The 27,380-nt window shown below is 39.3% G+C and overlaps 1 protein-coding gene and 1 pseudogene across 1 annotated transcript in view; both read right to left on the bottom strand.

Annotated features, from left to right (window-relative positions):
• LOC148114667 (complement factor H-like) overlaps positions 1-27,380 on the bottom strand; it is a 40,842-nt gene that overhangs the window by 12,938 nt on the left and 524 nt on the right. The window contains exons 2-6 of the mRNA XM_087890059.1: positions 25,702-25,875; positions 22,866-23,054; positions 19,573-19,755; positions 19,113-19,319; positions 17,299-17,478 (exon numbers count right to left, since the gene is read on the bottom strand). Of these exons, the coding sequence (XP_087746185.1) occupies positions 17,299-17,478; positions 19,113-19,319; positions 19,573-19,755; positions 22,866-23,054; positions 25,702-25,875 (933 nt within the window). The remainder of the gene's footprint in view (positions 1-17,298; positions 17,479-19,112; positions 19,320-19,572; positions 19,756-22,865; positions 23,055-25,701; positions 25,876-27,380) is intronic.
• Positions 4,214-16,532, bottom strand: LOC148114668 (uncharacterized; annotated as a pseudogene).

Below are 27,380 nucleotides of genomic sequence, written 5' to 3'. Positions count from 1 at the left end.
TGAGCCCCGTGATCATCAGAGCCTTTTTTTCCTTTTAAATGGCTCTGACCAGCCAAGCTCTGACATCCCAGCTGAGTTGCCTGCTAATCAGACAACTCAGCTTGGATCGCCAGAGCCATGTAAAAGAAAAAAAGTTTCTTTTTTTCTCCCCCCCTCCCAGCCTCCAGGTTGCTTATCTTAGCTGCTGATCGCATGACAATCACAATTCATGCATTAGCAAGCAACTGAATCTCTCTGCCTGCAATCAAGCTCATCGGTGAGCAGCTCTTTCTGCCTTCCTGCCTAGACTTGTGGACTTCTTTTTTAATTATTATTTAAAAAGTTTTAATAATCAATACAACAATTTTCTCCCCTCATCCCCCCTCCCACCCCCCTCCCCTCTCCCTCCAACCCCCCTCCCCCCAACCCCCCACCCCCCGGACTTCCCAGAGCAAAAATAGGGTATAACATAACAAACATAAGCTAAAATAAGCTAACTTTCTGTGGTCTCCAAACTCCCTCTTGCTCTTTAACTCCCCTTACAACTAACTAATCATATTTTTTTAAAAAAAGTATAGATTTCATTCATAGGCTATTTGAAACTTTTTAGTCCGATATTTGTTTTGAATATAGTCAATCCATCTTCTCCATTCCGATATATATCTTTCATTTGTATGGTCCTTCAAATACGCTGAAATTTTGGCCATCTCTGCTAAATTCACTACTTTTAATGTCCATTCTTCAATAGTAGGCAGGTCTTCCTTCTTCCAGTACTGCGCCACCAAGAGTCTGGCTGCTGTTATTAAATTTAAAATCAATTTAGTCTCTATAACAGTACAATCTGTAATTATACCTAACAAAAAGAACTGTGGTGTAAATTTTATCTTCTTTTTAAGAATATTTTGAATAATCCACCATATTTTTATCCAAAATGCCTTAATTTTTTTACATGTCCACCATATATGATAATACGTGACATCATCACATTCACATCTCCAACACTTAGGTTGCACACTTGGATACATACAGGCTAGCTTTTTAGGATCCAGATGCCATCTATAAAACATTTTATAAAAATTCTCTCTTAAATTTTGGGCTTGCGTGAACTTCACATTCCTAACCCATATTTTTTCCCATGTTTCCATCATTATTGGTTCTTCAATATTTTGTGCCCACTTTATCATATAGTCCTTAACTAACTCCGTCTCTGAATCTATTTCTACCAATGCATTATACAACCTTTTTATATGCATTTGACTTTGGTCTCTAATCTGTTTTACCAAATTCTCCTCATTTTGCAAAAAACCAATTTTCCGATCTTCTCTCCATCTAGCTTGCAACTGTACATATTGAAACCATGTTCGAATTGTCCTTTCTTCTCTTAGTTGATTCAAAGATTTTAATTGTAGTATACCTTTCCTTGTTAAGAAGCTCTTTATATGTAATCACATCCTGCCTTTGCTCTACACTTATATTCTCTATCGCGTGTCTGGGTATTGCCCACAATGGTAACTTCTCGTTTAGTTTATATTTATACTTTTTCCAGACACGCAATAGAGCATTCCTTAATATATGGCTTTTAAAAGTCTTGTCCACTTTCTTATCATATAATAAGTAAGCATGCCACCCGTAAACCAAATCATATCCCTCAATATTCAATATTCTTTCTTCTGTTAAATTCATCCAATCACTCATTGCTGATAGAACAGCTGCCTTATAATACAATCTTAAATTAGGCATTTTGAGGCCTCCTCTTTCACGTGTATCCTGCATTATTTTTTGTTTTATTCTCGGTCTCTTCCCTGCCCAGACAAAATTATTAATACCCTTCTGCCATATCTTCAAATTCTCATCTTTTTTAAGTATAGGTATCATTTGAAAAAGAAACAAAAACTTAGGCAAAACATTCATTTTTACTGCTGCTATCCTTCCTAACAAGGATAATTGTAATTTTTTCCAGTTTTCCATCTCTCTCTGTATTTTTTGCCACAACGGATTGTAATTATGCTTAAATAATTTTGCATTTGATGTCATAATATAGACCCCTAAATACTTAACTTTTTTTACAATTTCAAATCCTGTTAATCTTTCTAATTCTGCTTTTTGATTGATAGTCATATTTTTAGTTATTATCTTCGTTTTCCCTGCATTTATTTTGAATCCAGATACTTGTCCATATTGATTAATTATATCCATTAAACCTGCAACCGACTGTAATGGTTGGGTTAAAGTAACAACCAAGTCATCTGCAAATGCTTGTAATCTATAGTCATACTGCCTAATCTTAATTCCACTTATTTTGTCCGACCCACCTATCTTACTTAACAAAAATTCCAAAGTCAAGATAAACAAAAATGGAGACAAAGGGCATCCTTGTCTTGTTCCTTTTTCTATATTAAAAGTATCTGTTAAACTACCATTAATTATTATTTGCACTGTTTGTTTCTGATATATTGCCTTAATAGATTTTATAAAATGTTCTCCAAACTGCATCTTTTCTATTATTTTCAATAAAAATTGCTAATTCAATCGATCAAATCCTTTCTCCACATCAAGAAATATCAGCACCACAGGGATTTGGTTGTTCTTCCCCAAATACTCCAATAAGTTAACCATTTGCCTTACATTACTCTTTATTTGTCTACCATTTATGAAACCACTTTGATCATTATGAATCATTTGTTGCATGACTGTCATTAACCTGTTTGCTAATATTTTAGCAAAAATCTTGTAGTCTGTATTTAAAAGTGATATGGGCCTATACTTTTTGGCTGGGTGTGGTCTTGCTCCTCCTTTGGAATCAGAGAAATATAAGCTGTCCTCCAAGATGGGGGTACATCTCCTCCAGATTGTATATTAGTAAATAATTCTTTAAGTGGTCCCACCATTTCTAACTGCAAACGTTTATAATAAGCAGCTGTCAAACCATCCATCCCAGGAGCTTTACCCACTTTCAGCTGCTTAATTGCAAACATAATCTCCTCAGTGGTTATTAGTTGATTTAAACCCTCCCTTTGCTCCTTTGTAATTGCAGGAATATTCTCTTTCTGTAAATATCTATCTATATCTGTACCTTGAATTTTGTCACTAGCATACAATCTCGTATAAAATTCTAAGAAAGCTTTTTTAATCATGTTTTGCTGATAAACCTCTTTACCTTTATATTCTATTTTCTCTATAGTCCGTGACTTTTGTTTTTTCCTTAGCAAATATGCTAACCACCTCCCTGGTTTATTAGGATTGCAAAAAATATTATGTTTATCATATTGCAAATTAGTTGCGACCTGATCTGCCGTTAACATTTTAAATTGCCCTTGCAATAAATTAATTGCTTCTTTTATTTTCTTATCTGCTGGGTTCAATATCAAAGCTTGTTCTTTTTTTTTAATTTCCTCTTCTAAGTCCTTCCTTTTTTTTTCCTGTTTGTGTCTATATTTATTATTCAAATATATCAAAATACCTCTCATATATGCTTTACTTGCGTCCTAAACCATTTCCATAGATGTACCCTTATGCATATTTATAATAAAAAATTCTTTCATAAATTTTTTGCATTCTTTTACATTTTCCTCATATCTAAACAGATTTTCATTTAACCTCCAAGATCTCCTAGATCCCATTCCATTCTCTAATTCCATCCAAACTGGACTATGATCCATTAAAGCTCTTGGACAAATCTTCGTCTTCTTCACCCTGGAAAAAAAATCATTTGTGATTAATATAAAATCAATCCTAGAGAAGGATTGATGTCTATCAGAAAAAAAGGTAAAGTCTTTTTCTCCAGGATTTCTCTCTTGCCAAATATCTCTCAACTCCATAACCTCCATCATTTCAAAAAACGATTTTGGCAATCTAGCACGCATTGAAATGTTCTGCAAGAGCCCCTTCTTATCTTTTTTAGTGTCCAAAACTCCATTCCAATCACCCAATAAAATACATGATTTATAATCCCATTATAATAATTAGGAATGTAAAAGCTTATAAAATTTTTCCTGCTGTTGGTTCGGTGCGTAGACTCCAATTAAAAGTATTTTTTCTCCTTTTATTAAAAGTTCAATTGCTATAAATCTTCCTTGATCATCTGCTTCAATTAATTTGGCAATTAAGTCTTTTTTTAGATATATAACTATACCATTCTTCTTTTCGGGAGCAGATGCGACAAAATGTATACCTAACCTTGCATTTGTTAAGTATTTTTGAGCTTTACTTCTAATATGAGTCTCTTGTAAACAAATTACATCATTTTTAAACTGTTTCAAATAGTGAAATATTTTTCTCCTCTTTGGTGGTGAATTTAGGCCATTAACATTCCAGGTCAAAAATTTAGTTGCCATTCTTGGCCCCCTGAAGCTTTTGGAGCATCTGCTGGAAATCTCCATGCATTTTACTTTTTGGTCTTGCTCCTCCCACTGCTTCTGTTTTTGTAGTGTCTTGAATCATTTGAAGTTGCTACACTCTTAAGTCTTCTTGACGCTTGGCTGCCGCTCGAGTCTGTCTTTGATCCTTAGGTTCTTCTATCTCCAAAGCTTGAACAGTAGTCGAAAATTGTATTAATTCTTCTTGGATAAGCAAATCACCCTTTTGGCCCTGTGCCAACAATTCGTCTTTCTCCCCCTTTCTTGCCCCCTCTATTTCCGTCTTCCTTCTAGCTTCCTGGGGCTGTGGGCATCCAGCCTTTAACACATTGGTATAGAAATCTCTTGCCTTCCACACTGAATTGAGATGATATCTTTCTCCTGAATAGTTCACCACTAGACCAGCTGGAACTTCCCATCTATACTGTATCTGTCAGTTTCTCAGTTCTTCCACCAGAAAGGAATACTCCTTTCTGATTCTCAACATTTTGTGGGGGATTTCTTTCAATGTTAAAACCTCCTGCCCCTGCACTTGAAGTTTATTTTTAAACGTGACTTGTAAGATTTCGTTACGTAATCTTCTTGTTGTAAAATAAACTACAATGTCTCTTGGTAGATATTTCTGTCTGGCCATCCATGAATTGACACGATAAATTTTGTCAATTTGCCATTCAAAATTTGCTTTTTGATCTCCCATTATCTGCGCAAATGCTTCTGAAAAGATCTCTCTCAAATTCTCTTGCTTATTTTCCTTGAGGCCTCTTATTCTCAGAGCAAATTCCATGTCTCTATATTGTATCATTATCACATCAGCCTCTACTCTTTCCATCTTGCCCTGGACCTCCCCCATTTTATTTTCAAGGTTCTCATTAGACTGCTTAATTTCTTCCACTTTTTTATCTATTGCTTCAATATGTCCTGCCAATCCTTGTACTGCCAAGATAATATCTTCTCTAATTTCTTGGTTTCGTTTTTGGATAGTCTCTTTGACTTGCTCAATTTCTTCAGCAACCTCACGTGTTTGCTCCTGAAACGTTGAAACAATTTTTTTTCTATATCAGAAGCTTGTGTTTTGAGGGCTTCCTGCAACATTTCAAGTGTTAATATTGTTGATTCCGTTGGAACAGAGAGAGATTGAAATCTGGACGTTTGAGCTGGCGAAGACCCAGCACTTTTGGGGACAATAGCCTTAATTTGTTTTGAAGCCATCTTTAGTTTCCAATTTAAATTTACTCAGCTGCCAGAACAATAGATCCACCAAATCCAAAAATCAGTCTTTAAGTAATTCTTTAATCTTCTCCTTTTTTAAAAAAAGCACAAATCTCTAATTTTGCACAGGGGCTGCCCTCGCTGAGAAAAAAAAACTTTCCTTTTTAACTTTCACTTTCATGCCCCATTAAAGCTCAATCACCATCTTGGTTTCACTTTCTCCCCTTAATAAGTCAGAAGGAAGTAATACACATTTGGAGTTAAAGTTCAGTACTTGCAGTTCTAATCTCTCCTGAGTTTGCTCAGCCTGCTTCTGAATGATGTTTAATCCAAGCATTGTTTGCAGGGGTGGTCGTGGTGTCTTCTTCTGCTTAAAGCAGAAACGTCCCGGATCCGGAGCTCTGTCAGGCTTCCAGGGAGCTCTCACCCTTCGAGCCCCAGAATTGTTCCTGGGGCTCCTTGGGGAGCTCTACCTACGCCCATCTGCTCTCTTCCTCCCCTTTTCCCAGAGAGAAAGTTGACAAGCCACTAGACAGCTGATTTGCGCTGTTCTAGCGGCTTTACGAGATCGCGGGGCTGGCGCTCAGAAGAAGAGTGTCCTCGGTGCCTGCGGTGCCACCGGAAGTCCCTAGACTTGTGGACTTCAACTCCCAGCAAAGTTGGCTGAGGAATTCTGGGAGTTGAAGTCCACAAGTCTTAAGGTTGCCAAGGTTGGAGACCCCTGTTCTATTGGGTAAGTTTTTTCCCCCTTTGGGAGCTTTTAAAAAAAAATAGTTAATTGGGGGGTTTTATAGTTGTTCTTTTTTTTAGACCTAGCCATTTAAAGTTTAGGAAGTTTTAAATTTAGCTGCTATTATATAAATATAAAAATAAATTAAAATAAAATAATATTTGTGCAGCTTTCTGAGATTTGGTGTGTTTCTGTAGTGTTTCACTCTAACTACACAAGCACACAAAATCTCATAAAGCTGTATGTGGAATTTTGTGTGTGTAAAGTGTGAAAGTTGGTTTTTTGAGCTTTTTGTGGCTGTGTGAGGTTCCTGCTTGTTGCAGTGGCCATTTTGAGTCTAGCACAGCTGCTTTTACATTGTGGATGAGCCAGTTGTGTTGTGTTGTATGTGTGTAAAGTGTGAAAGTTGTTTTTTTGGGCTTTTTGTGGCTATGTGAGGTTCCTGCTTGTTGCGGGGCCATTTTGAGTCTAGCACAGCTGCTTTTACGTTATGGGTGAGCCAGTTGTGTTGTGTTGTGTTTTGTAGGTTAAAAACGGGCAAAGAAGTGACATTGACTTGGTCACACCCACCCAGTCACCTTACCACCAAGCCCCGCCCACTAATTAAGCCCCGCCCACAGAACCGATAGCAAAAAAAATTAGATTTCACCCCTGGTTTGTTGGTAGTATGGGAAAAACTAGACTGTGCAGAAATGAATAAATTAACTTTAAGAATAAGAGATAAAGAGGAATCAGTGTATTTCAAGACACGGGGAAGATTTTATATATGGTTAGAAAAGAAATATGAAGATAAGAGGATAGATAAATGATTTAGATAATAGAAAGTTAAATGAGGGAGAGGATAAAAAAGAAATAGAAATCCAGATGACACCAGAGTAAATGAAAAAGGAGGATGGGAGGGGGGGAAAGAAAGAAGATAATAATAATAAACGTACAATTATGATGAAAGCACTGATAGATAGAATAAATCTGAAAAGAAATTGAAAGAAAGTATATACTATTAGAATACAGGAGTTGCTCAGATACTAAACAAGAAGAATATTCCACAGCAAAGAAGATAGAAAGGAGAGAGGAGTAGAGGGTAGGAAGGGGAGAGGGAGGGAGAGGAATGGAAGAAAGGGAAAAGGAGAGGAAGGAAGGGTAGGGGATAGGAGTAGGAGAGAAGGTGAGAAGGGGAAAAGAAGAGAGGAGTGGGGGAAAGGAAGGGGAAGTAGGATGAGGTAGGAGAGGAGGAAGGAGAAAGTAGGAGAGGAGAGGAGGGAGGGAGGGAGGGAAGGAAAAGAGGAGAAAAAGAAGGTTTGTTGCGAAATGAGGGAAGAAAGGGTAGAAGAGCAACTCCGAATGTAATTAAAATGCTTTATTTTAATGCTTTATTTAAGGAAAGCATGTATATGTATGATTAATTACCGTATTTTCCGGCGTATAAGACGACTGGGCGTATAAGACGACCCCCTACTTTTCCTGTTAAAATATAGGGTTTGGGCTATACTCGCCGTATAAGACTATCCCTCTTCCAACGCACACCAAATAAAAATTAAAAAAACATCAACTGGCTCACCCACAATGTAAAAGCAGCTGTGCTAGACCCAAAATGGCCCCTGAAACAAGCAGGAACCTCACACAGCCCCAAAAAGCCCCAAAAAACAACTTTCACGCTTTACACACACACAACACAACACAACACAACTGGCTCATCCACAATGTAAAAGTAGCTGTGCTAGACCCAAAATGGCCCCTGCAACAAGCAGGAACTTCACACAGCCACAAAAAGCCCAAAAACCCAACTTTCACACTTTACACACACAAAATTCCACATACAGCTTTGTGAGATTTTGTGTGTTTGTGTAGTTAGAGTGAAACACTACAGAAACACACTAAATCTCAGAAAGCTGCACAAATATTATTTTATTTTATTTTATTTTATTTTTATATGAAAGCTAAATTTAAAACTTCCTAAACTTTAAATGGCTAGGTCTAAAAAAGAACTTAAAAAAAACCCAATTAACTATTTTTTTTTAAAGATCCCAAAGGGGAAAAAAACTTACGTACCCAATAGAACAGGGGTCTCCAACCTTGGCAACTTTAAGACTTGTAGACTTCAACTCCCACAATTCCTCAGCCAGCTTTGTTTTGCTGGCTGAGGAATTCTGGGAGTTGAAGTCCACAACTCCCTGCCTGCTTGGTTGTAGGCAGGGAGTTGCTTGCTGATGGAATGGATTCAGGCAAGCGAAGCAAGGCAAGCAGCTAAGGCAGTGGTTCTCAACCTTCCTAATGCCGCGACCCTTTAATACAGTTCCTCATGTTGTGGTGACCCCCAACGATAAAGTTATTCCTAAAACCATCAAAAATATGTGTTTTCCGATGGTCTTAGGCCAGGGGTCCCCAACCTTTTGGACCTCAGGGACCACCAACTTCATAATTTTAAATTTCGCAGACCACTAATACGAATCCAGTGCCCCGCTTGCTGAAGCACCTGGACTCCCAGTACGGGATGGGGTCCTTCAGGCACTCTCCATCCTCTCTGTCTCTCTCTCTCTCTGTCTCCCACTCTTTCTCTCTCATTCTCTCTTTCTCTCTCTCTCATTTTCGCTTTCTCTCTCTCTCCCTCTCTTTCTTTCTCTCCCACTCTTTCTCATTCTCTCTTTCTCTCTCCCCCTCTCTCATTCTCTTTCTCTCTCCCCCTCTCTTTCTCATTCTTTCTTTCCCCCACTCTTTCCCTTTCTCTCCCCTCTTTCTCATTCTTTCTCTCTCTCTCCCACTCTTTCTCTCTCATTCTCTTTCTCCCCCCTTTCTCTCTCTCTTTCTCCCACTCTCTTTCTCTCCCCCCCACTCTCTCTCATTCTCTCTTTCTCTCTGTCCCCCTTTCTCTCCCCCCCTTTCTCTTTCTCCCTCCCGCTCTTTCTCTTTCTCTCTCTCCCACTCTTTCTCTCTCATTCTCTTTCTCTCTCTCCCCACTCTCTCCCTCTCATTCTGATTCTCTCACTCTGATTCTCTTTCATTTTCTCTCCCTCTCTCTCATTCTCTCTCTGATTCTTTGGTTCTCTTTGATTCTGTCTCTTTCTCTGTCTCTCATTCTCTCTCTCTCACTCTCTCTCTCTCACTCTCTCTCTCTCTTTCTCTCATTCTCTTTCATTCTGTCTTTCTCTCTCTTTCATTCTTTGTCTCTTTCTCTCTCTGTCTTATTCTGATTCTCTCTTTCTCTCTCATTCTCTCTCTCTCTCATCTCATGGGCCAGCCAGTGTCTTGGGGCTGAGAGGAAGTCAAGCATCTCCCTGAGAGACTGAGGGCCGGAAGAAGTGTGGGAGCGAAGCACTACTTGAACTTGTGCGGCATGAGCATTCGCCTTGGTATATTTGCGCCAGCCGATGGCCAAGGCAGCCCTCATCTGTCTGCTGAAAGTGCAGCATCAGGATTCTGCCTTGCTATATTTGCGGCGCAAGGCAGCCTTTGTTTCCTGCTGCTTGGGACTCAGAGCGGTAAATAGCGTCTGATCCGGAGAGCTGCTGGATTTTGCTCTCTAATCCGGATGCCAAATCGGCCCCCTGCAAACTCTCGTCTCTCGAGGAGCGCTCCCTGAAGCGGGGCTGGAAACTTTGGTTGGACTGCTTGAGAGGAGAGCTTGCAGGGGGGCGATCTGGTGTCTGCAATGGAGAGCGGCATCCGGCTTTTTCTCTCCGCTGTAAGAGTGCTGTAAGAACGGCAGCCCTCATCTCCTAATGTTTGGGACTCGGAGTGGTAAATGGTGACTGGTCCAGGGAGCAGCTGGATTTTGCAGTCCCAAGCATTAGGAGATGAGGGCTGCCACTCTTACAGCGCTCTTACAGCGGAGAGAAAAAGCCGGATGCCGCTCTCCATTGCAGACATCAGATCGCCCCCCTGCAAGCTCTCCTCTCAAGCAGTCCAACCAAAGTTTCCAGCCCCGCTTCAGGGAGCGCTCCTTGAGAGACGAGAGTTTGCAGGGGGCCGATTTGGCATCCGGATTAGAGAGCAAAATCCAGCAGCTCTCCGGATCAGACGCCATTTACCACTCTGAGTCCCAGGCAGCAGGAAACAAAGGCTGCCTTGCGCCACTCCTGACACAAATATACCAAGGCGGAATGCTGCTGCCGTACAAATGAAAGTTGTGCTTCACTCCCACAGCTTCCAGCCATCGCAAACGCCGCTTCTTCCCGCTTCTGCCGCCCCCTCCCCCACCGCCACAACAGCACCATTCATTCCGGATGGCGAGGGCTGCGCTCATTTTTCTGTATTGCACCACCATCAAAACCCCTGTGAAAGGGTTGTTTGACCCCCCAACCACTGAGCTAAGGTAAGCAAGCCAGGAAAATGCACTGCGCACTCCCACCCTTTGCCTGCGAGCCTGGACGCTGATCCGGACGGCTGCAGAACGAACTGGGCACCGGCTGTCATGTCTTTTCTGCTGTGCAGGGTTCGGCACCTGGGGTCCTGGGGTTTAAGCCTCTGGGCCAGCCCGTGCTGCTCCAGGATGTTCACTTCGGGCTCCTTGGAATCGCTGCCGGGCGGTTCTTCCCGTTGGGGCAATGGTGGGTGGCAGCGATCGGCGTCGCTTGGACTGCGGGAGCCACGGCGGACTCCTTCCCCACGAGGTATTGCTCTGCATTTCACCACCTCTTTCAGGCTCGCAGCCACCCACCATCGCCCCAACGGGAAGAACCACCCGGCAGCGATTCCAAGGAGCCTGAAGCTAACATCCTGGAGCAGCACGGGCTGGCCCGGAGGCTTAAACCCCGGGAGCATAGGTGCCGAACCCCGCACAGCAGAAAAGACATGACAGCCGGTGCCCAGTTCATTCTGCAGCCGTCCGGATCGGCGCCAAGCCAGGAAAATGTGCTGCGCACTCCCACCCTTTGCCTGCGAGCCTGGACGCTGATCCGGATGGCTGCAGAAGGAACTGGGCACCGGCTGTCATGTCTTTTCTGCTGTGCGGGGTTCGGCACCTGGGCTCCCGGGGTTTAATCCTCTGGGCCAGCCCGTGCTGCTCCAGGATGTTCGCTTCGGGCTCCTTGGAATCGCTGCCGGGCGGTTCTTCCCGTTGGGGCGATGGTGGGTGGCTGCGATCAGCGTTGATCGCTGCGCACTCCCACCCTTCGCCTGCGAGCCCAGGTGCCGATCTTCTTGGACTGCGGGAGCCACGGCGGTGCTGGCCGGGCTGGGTCTGGTGCGGTGGGCGGAGATGAAGGAGCAGCCTCGGCGGCAGCAGCAGCAGCAATTACAACGGGAAAAGCCGTGGGGAAAGGAGGACGAGGAAGATCTGGCAAGGCGGTGCGAGCACTTCATGGCTCCTCCGGTGAGCGGATTGCGAGAGCTGCACGACTGGGGCGGAGACATGCGAAGTCACATGGAGCTTCTCATAATGGAGACTCAGAGCCAGGTGTGCAAGGCGCTGGCCCAGGTCGACCGCGCCGCCGCTTTCACCGTGGACTGCTGGGAAAGGAAGGAAGGTGACCCGAATTCCGGGGTAGAGTGGGGACACGTTCCTTTCTCGTGGGCCGCGCACTGCCTGGCACCTCTTGTAGGTTGGAACTAATTCAGAGTACAGCTTCCCCTCAATGTTGCCGGCGCTCCCAAAGTGTCATCGGTCAGCGCCAGCAACTCAGATTCGGGTACCCGGCGTATAAGACGACCCCCGACTTTTGAGATGATTTTCCTGGGTTAAAAAGTTGTCTTATACGCCGGAAAATACGGTATGTGTAAGAAAAATGTACATTTTATATTATGTTGTATAAGAAATAAAACTGAAAAACTTTTCCAAAAAAAAAAAACCTCTGGGTCCTCATTTTACTGACCTCAGAAGGCTGAGTTAACCTCGAGCTGATCAGATTCAAACTCCTGACAGTGAGCAGTGAGAATTTTAATCAGTCCACACCTCTAAATGGAGATAATCAATTGATGCAACTTCCAGCTACTCCCATAATTTGGTCCTGAATACAGAGTCAAAAGCTGCTTCAAGATCAATGAGGGCAACATACAATGATACCACAATGTTGGCTGAATATTTTTTAATCAGTGCTATAGGACAAAACATTGGTGCCCATATCTTCTCTAAAACCAGCTTCCTTCATCTCTTCCTTTCTTAAAGACTGGGACAAAATGAATATCTTACCGAGACTGTTGTACTTGTTCCAAACAATTCCAATAAAGCTAGAAAGATAATATTTCAAGGAATTAAATAGAATGGTAACCAAATTTATATGGCAAGGCAGAAAGGCAAGGATTAGGTTGAAATTAATGCAAGACTCTATCAATAGAGGAGGTTTTGGGCTGACAAACTATACTATCAAGCAGCTGCCCTTACCTGGCTAAAAGAATGGATAATCCTGAGACATAGACAATTACTTGTACTGTAGGGACACGACTTACAACTGGGGTGGCATGCCTTTCTATGGCATGAGAAATATAAAGCACATACAGGTGAAACTTGAAAAATTAGAATATCGTGCAAAAGTTCATTTATTTCAGTAATGCAACTTAAAAGGTGAAACTAATATATGAGATAGACTCATTACATGCAAAGCGAGATAGTTCAAGCCTTGATTTGTCATAATTTTGATGATTATGGCTTACAGCTCATGAAAACCCCAAATTCACAATCTCAGAAAATTAGAATATTACATGAAATCAATAAAACAAGGATTGTACATAGAACAATAGCGGACCTCTGAAAAGTATAAGCATGCATATGTACTCAGTACTTGGTTTGGGCCCCTTTTGTATTAATTACTGCCTCAATGCGGCGTTGCATGGATGCTATCAGCCTGTGGCACTGCTGAGGTGTTATGGAAGACCAGGATGCTTCAATAGCGGCCTTCAGCTCTTCTGCATTGTTCGGTCTCATGTCTCTCATCTTTCTCTTGGCAATGCCCCATAGCTTCTCTATGGGGTTCAGGTCAGGCATGTTTGCTGGCCAATCAAGCACAGTAATCCCATGGTCATTGAACCAGGTTTTGGTACTTTTGGCAGTGTGAACAGGTGCCAAGTCCTGCTGGAAAATGAAGTCAGCATCCCCATAAAGCTCATCTGTGGAAGGAAGCCTGAAGTGCTCCAAAATCTCCTGGTAGATGGCTGCGTTGACCCTGGACTTAATGAAGCACAGTAGACCAACACCAGCAGGTGACATTTTTTGTATTTGTATTTTGTATTTTATTGAATTTGTATACCGCCCTACTCCCGAAGGACTCAGGGCGGTGAACAGCCATAGAATAAAACATATAAATACAAAATATAAAATAGATTAAAATGAATTAAATAATTTGGCTGAACAAATTTAAAACCCCAATAATTTAAAACCAGATTTAAAATTTCCATTTAAAAGGGGAAAGACATGGCTCCCCAAATCAACACAGACTGTGGAAACTTCACACTGAACTTCAAGCATCTTGCATTCTTCCTCCAGACTCTGGGTCCTTGGTTTCCAAATGAGATGCAAAAGTTGCTCTCATCAGAAAAGAGGACTTTGGACCACTGAGCAACAGACCAGTTCTTTTTTTCTTTAGCCCAGTAAGACGCTTCTGATGTTGTTCGTTGTTCAGGAGTGGCTTGACAAGAGGAATACGACATTTGAAGCCCATGTCCAGGATCACTCTGTGTGTGGTGGCTCTTGATGCACTGACTCTAGCCTCTGTCCACTCCTTGTGAAAGTCTCCAACACTTTGGAATGGCCTTTTCCTGACAATCCTCTCCAGGTTGCAGTCATCCCTGCTGCTTGTGCACCTTTTTCTTCCACACTTTTCCCTTCCACATAACTTTCTATTCATGTGCTTTGATACAGCACTTTGGGAACATCCAACTTTTTTTGCAATTACCTTTTGAGGCTTTCCCTCCTTATGGAGGGTGTCAATGATGGTTTTCTGCACAACTGTCAGGTCAGCAGTCTTTCCCATGATTTTGATTCCTACTGAACCAGACTGAGAGACCATTTAAAGGCTCAGGAACCCTTTGCAGGTGTTATGGCTTAATTAGCTGATTAGAGTGGGACCCTTTGAGCCTAGAATATTGAACCTTTTGACAATATTCTAATTTTCTAATTTTCTGAGATTGTGAAATTGGGGTTTTCATGAGCTGTAAGCCATAATCATCAAAAGTATGACAAATCAAGGCTTGAACTATCTCGCTTTGCATATAATGAGTCTATCTCATATATATTAGTTTCACCTTTTAAGTTGCATTACTGAAATAAATGAACTTTTGCACGATATTCTAATTTTTCGAGTTTCACCTGTAAATACTTTCAGGGACATTACATTAGAAATGTCCTACTCTCAGTATGGGCAAAAATCAAGGAAAAACATTACTTGAAAATGCCAGTCTGGCTCTCCATGATGGAGGCACTAACATACCCAAATGTGATGGTCATGGGAAAAAATGTAAGGTACAAAGATATTTCAAATGAGAAGGGGGAATTGAAAAACAAACAGGAATTGAATAACCAAGGGATAAATTTAGCATGGTGGCCGCATCCACAGATACAATCTAGATACCATAAAGATGCCAAAATGTATGAATTTTTTAAAAGAACCAACAGAGTTGGATCAAATTTTAACAGGACCAGAGGATAAACTGATTGAAATTTTTTATAATTATTTATTGACTATTAGAATGGAAGAGGAGCAAGTAAAAGAAATGATGAAAGCATGGGCTAAAAATTTTGGGTATTCCATAGAATTGGATAAATGGCAAAAGTTGTGGGACAGAAACTATAAATTGACATTGTCCACTGCATATAAAGAAATTTTATACAAAATGTTTTATAAATGGTACTTCCCACCAGCAAGATTAGCCAGAATGTTTAAATGCTGGAAGTGCAACCAAATCCTGGGCACGTATTACCACATATGGTGGACATGTTCAAAAGCAAAAAAATACTGGACTAAAATACAAACCTGGCTAGAAAAAAATGATACAGTACCTTCCGCTGTGCCCTTAAAACCTTCTTTTTCCAGCAAGCCGGGCTGGCCTAATTTTTTTAAGTGTTTTTAATTGTTTTGTTTATCGTTTTTAATTAATGGGGCCAAATTTATATACATCTTTTTAATTGTATTTTAATATTTGTACTTGATGTTTTTTCTTGGCTGTTCACCGCCCTGAGTCCTCAGGGAGAAGGGCGGTATACAAATTCAAAATAAAATAAATAAATAAAATTAAAATAAAGGAACATATAAATTTAAAACCAGAAATATTCCTGTTGGGCAGCATACTTGACAATATAGTAAAAAAACACATATTTAATAGTACATATGTTAGCAGAATCATGCTCGCACAACATTGGAAGGGCGAGGAGATCCCCACAGAAGAAAAGATAACAAAAATTTTAGAATGTGCTGAAATGAATAAACTAATATTTGAAATTAAAGAAAAGGAAGACACTGAACATTTTGAGGTATGGGATCTGTCCTATCGATAGTTAAATAAGAGTTAGAATCTCGAAGATTACAAGAGAAAGATTAATCTCACTATTAGGGTTGTTTACTGTAATTTATTAATTTTGATTATTTTTGATTAGTATTACTAATTATGTATTAATGTTATGAGGGAAAAGCACTGTTATTATGAAACTACTATTAGAAACTACTATTATGATTAAGATGAATATTACTCTAAAGAACTGTAACCAGAGAATATACTATATATATGGATTTTGAACATATTGCTCTTTTTATCAATAATAATAATAATAATAATAATAATAATAATAATAATAATAATAATAATAAAAGACTGGTACTATAATTGCCAGGCCCTAGGTTCAGATTGTAGGGTCCACCATGTTCCATGCCCCATTTTTGGAATCAGAAAGGGGATCACGGGTCTGCCACCCAAAAATGCTTTCCTTCCCGATTCCAAAAACGGGGCATGCAGAGGCAAAAAAAGTGCATCGCGTTTCAGGCAGCAGATCTGGCCAGGAGGAAAGAGAAGGTGAGTCTGCTGAGAAGGAGGAGGAGGGCATGCAGCTCTGCAATGTGCATTGAGGAGGAAAGCATTTTCAGGTGGCAGCGCAGCAATCCCCTCCCCAAATCCAAAAATAGTTCCCAGTTCCCCGATGCACATTGCAGGGGAACCAGCCACCGCCTGAAACATGGCTCTGTGAATTGCATTGGGGAATCGGGCCAACGAGTGATGAGGGCTGGAAAGGAGGGACGTTTCACTTTAGAAGCTCTCTCTCAGCTCGGCTTCTGGGTGCGGAGAGAGCTCAGGTAGTTGTGGTGGCAGCGGCTCCTCACATTGCTGGGGCGTGAACTCATCACGGCCATTGTCTGCCCTGAGCGGCCCACTGAGTGGCCAGAGGGGGAACCAGCCACAAACCATGGGGCCCGTCTTGTTTGCTGAAGCTGCTGTGCAGATGACCCCACCAAGCTATCCCAAAGAGGTTCGTTCCTCAGGCTGTGCCCTGACCCAGATCCCTACCACCTGGAACCGCCTAAAAATGCAACACACGGAGCCCAAAAATATCTGAAGGGTGGGAACAGGTGGGTGGGCAGAGCTACATTCGGACCGATGGTGGGTTTCAAATTTTTTTACTACCAGTTCTGTGGGTGTGGCTTGGTAGGTGTGGCTTGGGGAAGTATACTGTAAAATCTCCATTCCGTCCCCAATCTAGGGGAAGATTACTGCAAAATCCCCATTTCCTCCCGATCAGCTGGGACTTGGGAAGCAGAGAATAGATGGAGGCGGGGCCAGTCAGAATTTTTATTACCGGTTCTCCAAACTACTCAAAATTTTTGCTATCGGTTCTCCAGAACTGGTCAGAACCTGCTGAAAGCCACCTCTGATTCGGACTATAAGACATACCCAGATTTTCACCCTCTTTTGGGGGGTAAAAAGGTGTGTCTTATACTCTGAAAAATTCGTTTTATATATATGTAAATGCTGTTAAAATGCTCTGGATGAAATATGTCCCTTTGGTAGAAAACTTGAAAATCATGTAAAATAGTATTAAAAAGTACACTTGTACAGAGTTAAATAATCAGCCATTCTACAATCATAGTAATGTACACTAGTTCTACTTACTCATACATTTTGGTGGAGGTGACCATCCATTCTTTGTGCATTCAACCACCTTTTCTCCATTATCTGGTTCAAAGGTAAATCCACTGTCACATTGAATCCGAATTAGATCACCATCATGATATATAGTTCTTTGAGGTCGGAAAATACCATTAGATATTCTTGGAGAGTTGCATGAAATTTCTAGAGAAAATAAACCATATATTATATGAAAAGGGAAAACTCGTATCGGATTGTAGACGTTGCTTTTCATAAGCATAGAAAACAATATTATTACTATTTTTAATATCTATATAGTACCACAAGAACATATTAATCAATAGACATACATACTGATGGGCACAATTAATTTAAAACTGCCAGTATCTAAAATCATAGTCATCTTAATATTTGAAAGATCAAAAATAAATTCAGAAAGTTGTTGTAATTATTCTTCCCCTTCACTTTGATTTTGAATTGAAATATAAAGCTACAGTTTGATGGAAGATTTGAAGATTGGGGCAGATTTCCTGGAGAAAATCAATCTTTGTGATTGCTGAGAGTTGATATCAACTTCTTAGAATGTAATTAAACAATTAATTAGCCCTTCCTGAAATTGCCCTGGGGATACCATCAAAACATCAGTTGGTCTGGAATTCAATATCCTGTATGCTCAGTGTATACATTTAGTTCTGCTATGTTACATCACTGCTGCAGGAGCTGCACTGGCTACCAATGTACCTCTGAGTGCAATCCAAAGTGTTGGACATGACTTTTAAAGTTGGTTATAGCTCAAGCGTATGACAAGTATGACACTGAATTTTCCAAATAACCATGGTTTGTCTAACCTGGATGGCAAGACAACTAAGAGTCTCCAGCTTTCAGGTTAGTCAGGGAGTAATATCATATCTTCTCTTTGCAGCTCCCCTCCTTGGAAACAGCTGCCCTAAGTTGAGTATGAAAGCCGCTCTCTTGATCTTCTTGAAGCCAGTAGAACCACAGGCAGTTTTGTCTATATGAGTTCATTTTTCTTATGATTTGATTTTAGTCATATTATTGAATTTTGTATTATTTTATTGCTTATTTTAATATCTGTAAACTTCCTGGAATCCACAAGGATAATCGTGGTACAGAAATGGCATGTATGCATAAACAAACCAACATCTCCACGAAGTTCTTCTGATACCTGTGGTGGAACTGCTGGTTCTGGGAAAGGTGGAACTGCTAAACTGTCCCTCATTAGACATTCACTACTCCACTAGTCCCAAGATCAAATGCAAAGCAATGTTCTCTAGCAGTAACTAAAAAAGTTTCTATATTCTTGCTAGCAACTAGATTGGAATTTCTTTTGGTATTAGTGTTTAGATTTTGGTTTATAAATTCCTTAAAAACAGAAATATGTAGTAAGTCAGGTATGGAATTTACTGCAGCAAAACGAATTACGATACCATTCAATGATATAAAAATATTGCTATGTGAGTATATTACCTTACATTGATGAACAATTCTCAAGGGTACAATGTGGCAGTTATTGCAATAATTTAGCCATGAAATGGCCATAGGTGTGTCTTTCATTGCACTACTCCCTCTCCAGCAATCTGCAGTCTTTCAGGTTTCTCCTATTTCAACTGCATCCCAAGAGTTTCCATTGGGCCCTTGCAGAATGGAAAAGTGCAGTCCAGGGAGGTTTCAGAGAGATAAAAATATCTGCCCCACTAAAGGACATATGTAAATGACTGTGGTTTATTCCCGCTCTAATGATAAATAGGCTCAAACTGAAGTGCTTTGGCTGTGGATTGGTGATAGCAGGATTATAAAATTAAACTTTTTAAAGTCACCTTTGCATTTAGGAATCACTGGTGGTGTCCCATCACAATGGATTACAAAAGCCGATTGGGAAGAATTTGCTGCCAGGACATATCCTGTTCTACAGGTGAGCTCAATAGAATGACCATGTTGCACAAATATATTTTCAGGTGCATCGATTTCATCTTTAACTTCTATCTTCTGGCTTTCCAGTTCAGTCCTGGGGATCATACAGGGATCTGACATGAGAAAGAAAGGAAATTCTGTCAGGATCCAAATGCATCATATTATCATTGCAAAATGCTAATAGTAGAATTTAGCTTTCATCTACTAGCTACTTCACCTCAGACACAGAAATGAGATCGAATATAAAGGAGAGCTGATTCAGGCAAGCCCAATTAGATGATTTTTAAGCAAGACAGAAAGAAGGCAGTGAATTTTAATGATTAGAAATGTTATGAAAATTGAATGAAGATTTTCTTTTCTACTTACCAAGGCAATTGGGCACCTTTGTCCAGGTCCCATTGTTACAAAAAGATCTGTTCTGGCCCTCCAGGGCATAATATGTTTGGCACCTGAATTCTACTGAAGAGCCAGATCTGTACTGCTTCTCAGATAAAGTAATAATGTCTCCGTTCTCAGTCCTGGGTGGACCACTGCAGTTTTTTCCTCTCTCTATTAAATAGAAAAAACCAATAGGCCAGGAAATGTTAGCTGGAGTTGCTGACATTCCTTAAAATAACAATTACAAAAAAAATGGTTTAAAATTATTATTATTTTTAATTTTTCATAAGTTATTACTTACTTAAGTATTGTGAAATTCAGAATAAAAACACAATCTACACCAGGGGTGAAATCTAAAAATTTTTGCTACCGGTTCTGTGGGTGTGGCTTAATTAGTGGGCAGGGCTTGGTGGTAAGGTGACTGGATGGCGTGGCCAAGTCAATGTCACTTCTTTGCCCTTTTTTAACCTACAAAACACAACACAACACAACTGCTCACCCACAATGTAAAAGCATGTGTGCCAGACCCAAAATGGCCCCTGCAACAAGCAGGAACCTCACACAGCCACAAAAAGCCCAAAAAACCAACTTTCACATATTACACACACAAAATTCCACATACAGCTTTGTTTGTGTAGTTAGAGTGAAACACTACAGAAACACACTAAATCTCAGAAAGCTGCACAAATATTATTTTATTTTAATTTATTTTTATTTTTATATAAAAGCAGCTAAATTTAAAACTTCCTAAACTTTAAATGGCTAGGTCTAAAAAAAGAACAACTAAAAAAAAACCCAATTAACTATTTTTTTTAAAGCTCCCAAAGGGGAAAAAAACTTACCTAATAGAACAGGGGTCTCCAACCTTGGCAACTTTAAGACTTGTAGACTTCAACTCCCAGAATCCTCAGCCAGCTTTGCTGGGAGTTGAAGTCCACAAGTCTAAGCAGGAAGGCAGGCAGGCAGATAGAGCTGCTCACCGATGAGCTTGATTGCAGGCAGGGAGATTCAGTTGCTTGCTAATGCAATGGATTGTAGGTATTACAGCAAGCGAAGCAAGGCAGGCATTGCGACCAGCAGGTAAGGTAAGCAATCTGGAGGCTGGGGAGGGGGAGGGGGAGGGATTTTTGCTACCGGTTAGCAGGCAACTCAGCTGGGATCGTCAGAGCTTGGCTCGTCAGAGCCATTTAAAGGGAAAAAAATGCTCTGATGATCACACGGCTCAGCTGGGCATGGGGGGTGGGGGCAGGGATTTTTGCTACCGGTTCTCCAAACTGCCTGCCGCCATCGCTGCCTACTCGCCCGAGCCAGTCCAAACCGGGAGGATTTCACCCCTGATCTACACCTCAATAGAGCACAAATGCACCTAAATGTTCATGACCACTTTTTTTTTTTTTTGCTATACATTGATACATAGAGCATCGATTTTGCTCTATGTTGTCCAAGATCTTGACAGAAATATATGATGTAATAGTATGTAGAAATGATCTCAGGACAAAGGGAAAAGAAATGCAGCCAAGGGAACCATCAGATAAAAGGCAACTTAGCCCTTGCCCAGAACAGACAGGGCAAGTGGTTGAGAAGAGACCCTCCCAGTTTCAAGGGCTGTAAAGGACACAGGGGGGAAGGAATGTACTTTAGGATTGCAGGATTCTATTAATGTAATTCTATAGAAAATTAGAATTAGCTAATCTGATCATTCATCCTGTCTGGGTCTACCTTGCAACACTGACACATAATGATTCTCCATTAAAGACTGTAAAGGATAATATTCAGTTAAATTAATTATTACACATAGATAGTAGTGCAAATAACTGCATAGTAATATCAGCATTATATAATTGCTCATTCCATTGGAAAAAAATAAATTAACTTTTACTTTTACAGGATCTGTAATGCTCTGGCCCTCTTATGTAGATATTTCCAGCTTTATATTTTGTTGTTTCACTTGTTTTAAACAACATGCTAACAATTTATCTGCTTATTCAATTTACATCACTTTCTAATTATTTTATAAATATGTTTCTTAGGAGAAATAGTTCTATCAGATTGAAAATGCACAAGATTTAGACTTCCACCTACAAATAACAATAGCACCTCACAGTGCTATTCACACTGCTTCACAGTGCTTTACAGACATCTCTTGGACTGAAGGGGTTTTAGAGGGGATTTTAATGGTTTTTATAGTTTTATAGTTTTATTGTGTATTTTTAAAGGAAGGATTGGACTGTATGTGTTTTATTGTTGTGAGCCGCCCTGAGTCCTTTTGGAGATAAGGCGGCATATAAGTCCAAATAATAAATAAATAAATAAATAAATAAATAAATAAATAAATAAATAAATAAATAAATAAATAAATAAATAAATAAATAAAATAAAATAAAATAAAATAAAATAAAATAAAATAAAATAAAAAAATCAAATCAAATCAAATCAAATCAAATCAAATCAAATCAAATCAAATCAAATCAAATCTCTAAGCAGTTTACAGAGTCAGCATATTGCTCCCAACAATCTGGCTCCTCATTTTACCGACCTCAGAAGGATGGAAGGCTGAGTCAACCTTGAGCCGGTGAGAATCAAACTGCCAAACTGCTGGCGGTTGGCAGTCAGCAGAAATAGCCTAAAGTACTACATTCTAACCACTATGCCACCATGGCTCTTATAAATGACGATGAAGGGACCGAGTGACAATTTTAAAAAATATCTTCTGGACTAATTTTTTGTAGAGCTACAAAAATTATCATAACAATCTGAAAATTCAATGTCTTCAAACAAAGAAAAATAAAATATCCTTCATCACCCAAACCTATGGAATTATTAATTAAATAATAATACCAGTCAGATCAATATTAACATGACTATATGATTAATTCATCCAAGCAATTTCAAACAAAAGAGATTTTGCATCATGCAAAATATGGGGCTCCTTTAATGATATGACATAAACTTATTTTTATACAACCTTTGCAATTTTTGAAACATATTCCTATGTCTACCAATATTATACATATCTTCAACCACATGGAATCATAGTTCTTAGCTGAAGTTCAAGAGTTTGGGAAAATATCAGAACATCCTTCCCCAATCTGATGTGCTTCAGGTTTCTTGTTTTAGATTACAACTACTAAAATTCTAAACCAAGATGTGAATGATGTCAGTGAAGATTAAATCATTTTTAAAAGAATAGAATTTTAGGAGCAAATGTTCATGTTCATTATATTAATTATTTTAATCAGTTACAATCCCAGAGGAATCCATCATATTGACAGCATGCTTACCAGAGATACATAAAGGCAAATCCATGTAACCGTCAACACACTTTCTGATTGATGGAACCACGAGGACATATCCTTCATTACACTGAAACCGCAGACTCTGATTATTTTGAATAAGCCGAGCTTTTCTTTGATTCCCAAACACAAACAAGTTTTTTGCTGCTAGCTGTTGTCTTGTGATACTGCAGGGTGCTAAAAAAGGGAAAAGAAGGTAGATCTTCTGAAGGGAGGTAATTTATCCATTTGTTTCCCTCTATTCCACTACCAAGAAAATCAACCCAGTTTACCAATCACAATGGATAGTTCCAGGTCAAAATCAAATAAGCCAAATTAGAGTACAATATTAATGATAAACAAGTTATGATTCTGCTATAGTTTTTAGACCTTTCACAGAGGACTGGCTTGTAGGAGCATGCACAGACAGATGATGATGTTGTTTCTTTCTAGCTAAAAACAAACAGCCCAATTCAGAATTTTCTGCAAAGACATTTTGAGTTGGCTGAGTTGTAATGGAACAAAATTTGAGACAGCTATTCTATTGAAATATGATGCAAAATTTCTCAACTTATTTAAGCAGAGAAGATTAGTCCTTGGCTTCCTATATTTCATTTTATTTTTACAATTTTTCCTTTATTGAAGAGGTTAAAATACAAAATCCCAAAGGAAAAAAAAATAGAGACAAAACAAAGCCAGACAAAACCATTTTTAAAAAGGTGAATTAAAAAAAGACAAAAACATATATTATCGCCCTAGTTGGATACTGACAAATCTATTGCAACAATAATAACTCCCCCACCCCTTGCAAAGCAGGTCCAAAATTTCTAAACTTGTACATCTATTTGTAACCCAATTGACCTGTGATACATTTCATATATGTTTTTTAAAAAACAGTTTAAACAACAGCAAAGTTAAAGTTCAAACCACTCTGTTAAAAGTATGTTTTGGTATTTACCAGAAATCACCCTGGTCATTATCTCTTGAGTCCAGCGTCAAATGTTTGGTTGTTATAATGTAACGTTTCCTTAGCTTTTTAATTGGGAACTTTCCCAAGAATTGCATCTCATTTCCAAAGTTCACAAGTCTCTGTGTAAGGACCTGCACCAACTGTTCCTTCAGGAAAGCTTTAACTGCTTGCTACATTGAGTTGAATCAAAAGAATTTTTACTGAGAGAAAGTGGTTGCAGTAAAGTCAGGCAGAATATGAAGGTCCCATGCAAAGCACAAAGCAATTCTTCCATTATCCCAAAACCCAAACCCCGTGACCAGTTCGCCAATGTGATGCCACAGGGATGTTTTGAGAATGCTGAGGTACTTGGCAGATAACAAGTCACTCTCAGGACTTGATGGCCTTGGAATCAAGCTGGAACCAGCTGAGAGGGAGTCTGCTCCATCTCTGAAGACAACCCCCCTCCCTGATTCCCAAGCAGTTCAGCAAAAGTGAAAGCATGCAAAAAATGCCAGCAAGCCTTCCTTCAACAGAATGGCAGGACATGATGGTGGACCTGACACTCTGTTGTAAATATCTCTGCAACATCCACTGTTGAATAATTCTCCTTAACAACACAACATTGCCCTTGCCACAAAGTCTAGTCTATCTTTCATCATATCCATTGTCTCAGAATTTCTTATATTCATATTTTTTTCAATCTTTTCTGGCAAATCTATATTTTTTCAATCAAGCACTTCCTTCTTCACATCTTACAGAAACTGTTTGGGTTCCAATTCCTCAAATTGTTATTTCCTGCTTTTGGATCTCATCTTGAGTTTGCACAAATGTTATTGATCCATCAATTTTTTGGTTTATATTTTCAAATAAGTGCATTCTTTTTGCATTTCCTTCCCAAAAAATTATTTCATTTGAAAGCATGAGAAACACTTTCTTTCTCTATTCAAGGACAAGAGCAGCAGATAAACAGATAAGTTGTAACAGCTTTCAAAATGCAAGGCATCCCACACCCCGGGTTAAAGAAAGGAGAATTTTCCCATCAAAAATTAAGAAATAAATAACAACAGCCTAATATCTGGAATCTTTAATTCCCCAATGGGACCAATGTTGGGGAACTGGAGGAAAAGCTACTACCAAGATAAGAGATACATTCCCTCTTTGAAGGAGATGGGCAGTTTAGAAATATGAAGAATGGATGAATTAATTAATCAATCAATCAATCAATCAATCAATCAATCAATCTGAGTCTTAGTCAGAAATATTTTAGTGATGGTATTTTGTCCTCTGAATAATCTTTGGAGAAACTGTACTGAATTGTTTGATCTTCTGTTATCTCACAGAAAGATAGTCAGAGAGAATATGGGAATGTGATGAATTATCCACAAGGAGGGTGGGATCTAGTTTGTGTACTATTAATACAGAAGAAATGATAGTGCAGGAATCTTGTCAATTTTGCTGAATTAATCCTAATTGCTAGACTCGAATATTTTTCTTCTTCAGAAGTGTAAACATATCAAGCATTCTAATTGGCTGGACTTCATAGCAACAAAATTCACTTTCCTACCTCATTAACCATTGATATTGTATCCATATGTAGCTGAATTCCACAGTTTCTCAGATTCCTAATAAGTGAGCACAAGCTTCCAATTTAATATTATTTAATTATATCAACTGATTTGCTTCCTCATTCAAGCAAATCAGGAAAATGAAACACAGTTCATTTTTCCAGATTTCAAACGAAAAAGCTGATACCAGAACAGTTTTGGCTTCAGTAAAACCTGGATCCTAATTTAAGCTAATTTATTTTTAAATTGGCAGCTGTTATTCTCCTATTGAATGAAATCTGTATTTTCTCCCAGGTCTACACTAGTCAAAGAAAGCATGATGGCTTACCCAAGCATTTTGGTGGATGAGATGTCCATTCTTGTCCCTTACACTGAATCCATTCAGGTCCTTCCAAGACATAAACAGGGTTGCACCTGTATTGCACTCGGTCATTTTCCAAATACTTGGCTTTCTCAGCGCTCACAATTTCCCCAAAGTCAACCTCATCTGGTTCGTCACATGCTGAAATTATATTTACATTAAGTTATCTTACCTGCTTTGACAAACTTCCTCTTCCTATTTACCCTTATGAGCTGCGAGCTAACCAATTTCCCTCCTAGATAATTAGTTCCCACTTTTGTCTAAAGTAGCAAACGAGTACCTGTTACACACTTAATAGTCCTCAACTAATGACTCATTGTTTAATGACCTTCAAAGTTCCAAAGGGGATGCTTACAACTTGGATTTGAAATTCCAGCAGTTGCCCACCCCAATGGTGACATGACCACGTTTTGGTCACTGGGAAACTGGGTTGCATTTATAAACACATGACCTTGTGTTATGACAGTTTTGCCAAAAACCTACACTGATTCCCAGTTTTTGGCAGACCTCTGCCCATGGCGAATCATTGCTTTTCTTAACAACTATGAATTTGTATAATGACTAGAGTAATTTGCTTAATGGCAAGTACAAAAAGATCATAAAATTGTCATGGGAGTTGACTCACTTTAAGATCATAACAAGTTATGACAGTGATGGGGAGGTTCCACATGGGTAATAACTCAAGAACTACTTGTAATATGTTAGCTTTTCTTGCTGATGCCTAATCTAAGCAAATCTAGGTATAGGGAGGTAGAGAGAGGTTTTCCCTCTCTCCAAATTTTCCCCCAAAATATGTAATTCTATGGAATTTTGTTCTTGCCAGCATGTTGGTTTACCCTGGTTGGTCCTTTGAGAAATCTTTCTGACAGTTGAATTGGATTTTCATGATTAAACCTTTCTCAGTTGTAATCAACCTGTCTTCTTTCCCTGTATACTTTGTCAGCAACATCTGACCAAAATTTTTAATGCTTCCTTTCCTAGAGATATTAAACCATTGCTTACTACTATTAACCTTGATATTAATTTCTCAATACATATTATCTATAGTTGTTTGTTTTTATCAGGTCTAAATGCTGCCACACAGAATTTTTTCTGTAGTTTTTAACACTCTCATGTTCTTCCCTTGTTCTTCTTTCTTTAGAAATACATAAATAAGAATGCAAATATACATTTCAAATCCGCCACACTGGGTAGAAACAAGGGAAGAAAATAATTGCCAAATAACTATATCTAACCCTTCACCTAACATATTTGAAAGTAAGAGCCTAATATGGGATAACACTCACTCTACTGATGTGTTATCATTTAATTTTGCAATTATGGAGAAAGGAATGCCTTTTATGTTCTCTGTTGATTGAGGCCAGTTCCAGTTCTCCTCTTCTTTGACTTTTGTAACCATGAAAAAACAGTGATAAATATATGATTGGCTCAAATGTATGAATATTACTATGAATATCAACAAATACAGTCTTAGCTTCAATGTCTACTGAAGTCAATATTCAGTAGAAAAAAAAATATTATCCTCATCTTCTTGCGAAGGATATAATCACTGTGAATTTAGACTTCCACTGATTTCTTTGTATTTATCCTGATGTAAACGTATCTCTATAATTTCAAACACTGATTTATGAAGCCTCATCTTAGAC

This window comes from Pantherophis guttatus, chromosome 3, assembly GCF_059756535.1.
Source record: "Pantherophis guttatus breed Tessera chromosome 3, ASM5975653v1, whole genome shotgun sequence".
Classification (NCBI taxonomy): Eukaryota; Metazoa; Chordata; class Lepidosauria; order Squamata; family Colubridae; genus Pantherophis; species Pantherophis guttatus.
This window is presented reverse-complemented; position numbering and strand designations above follow the sequence as displayed.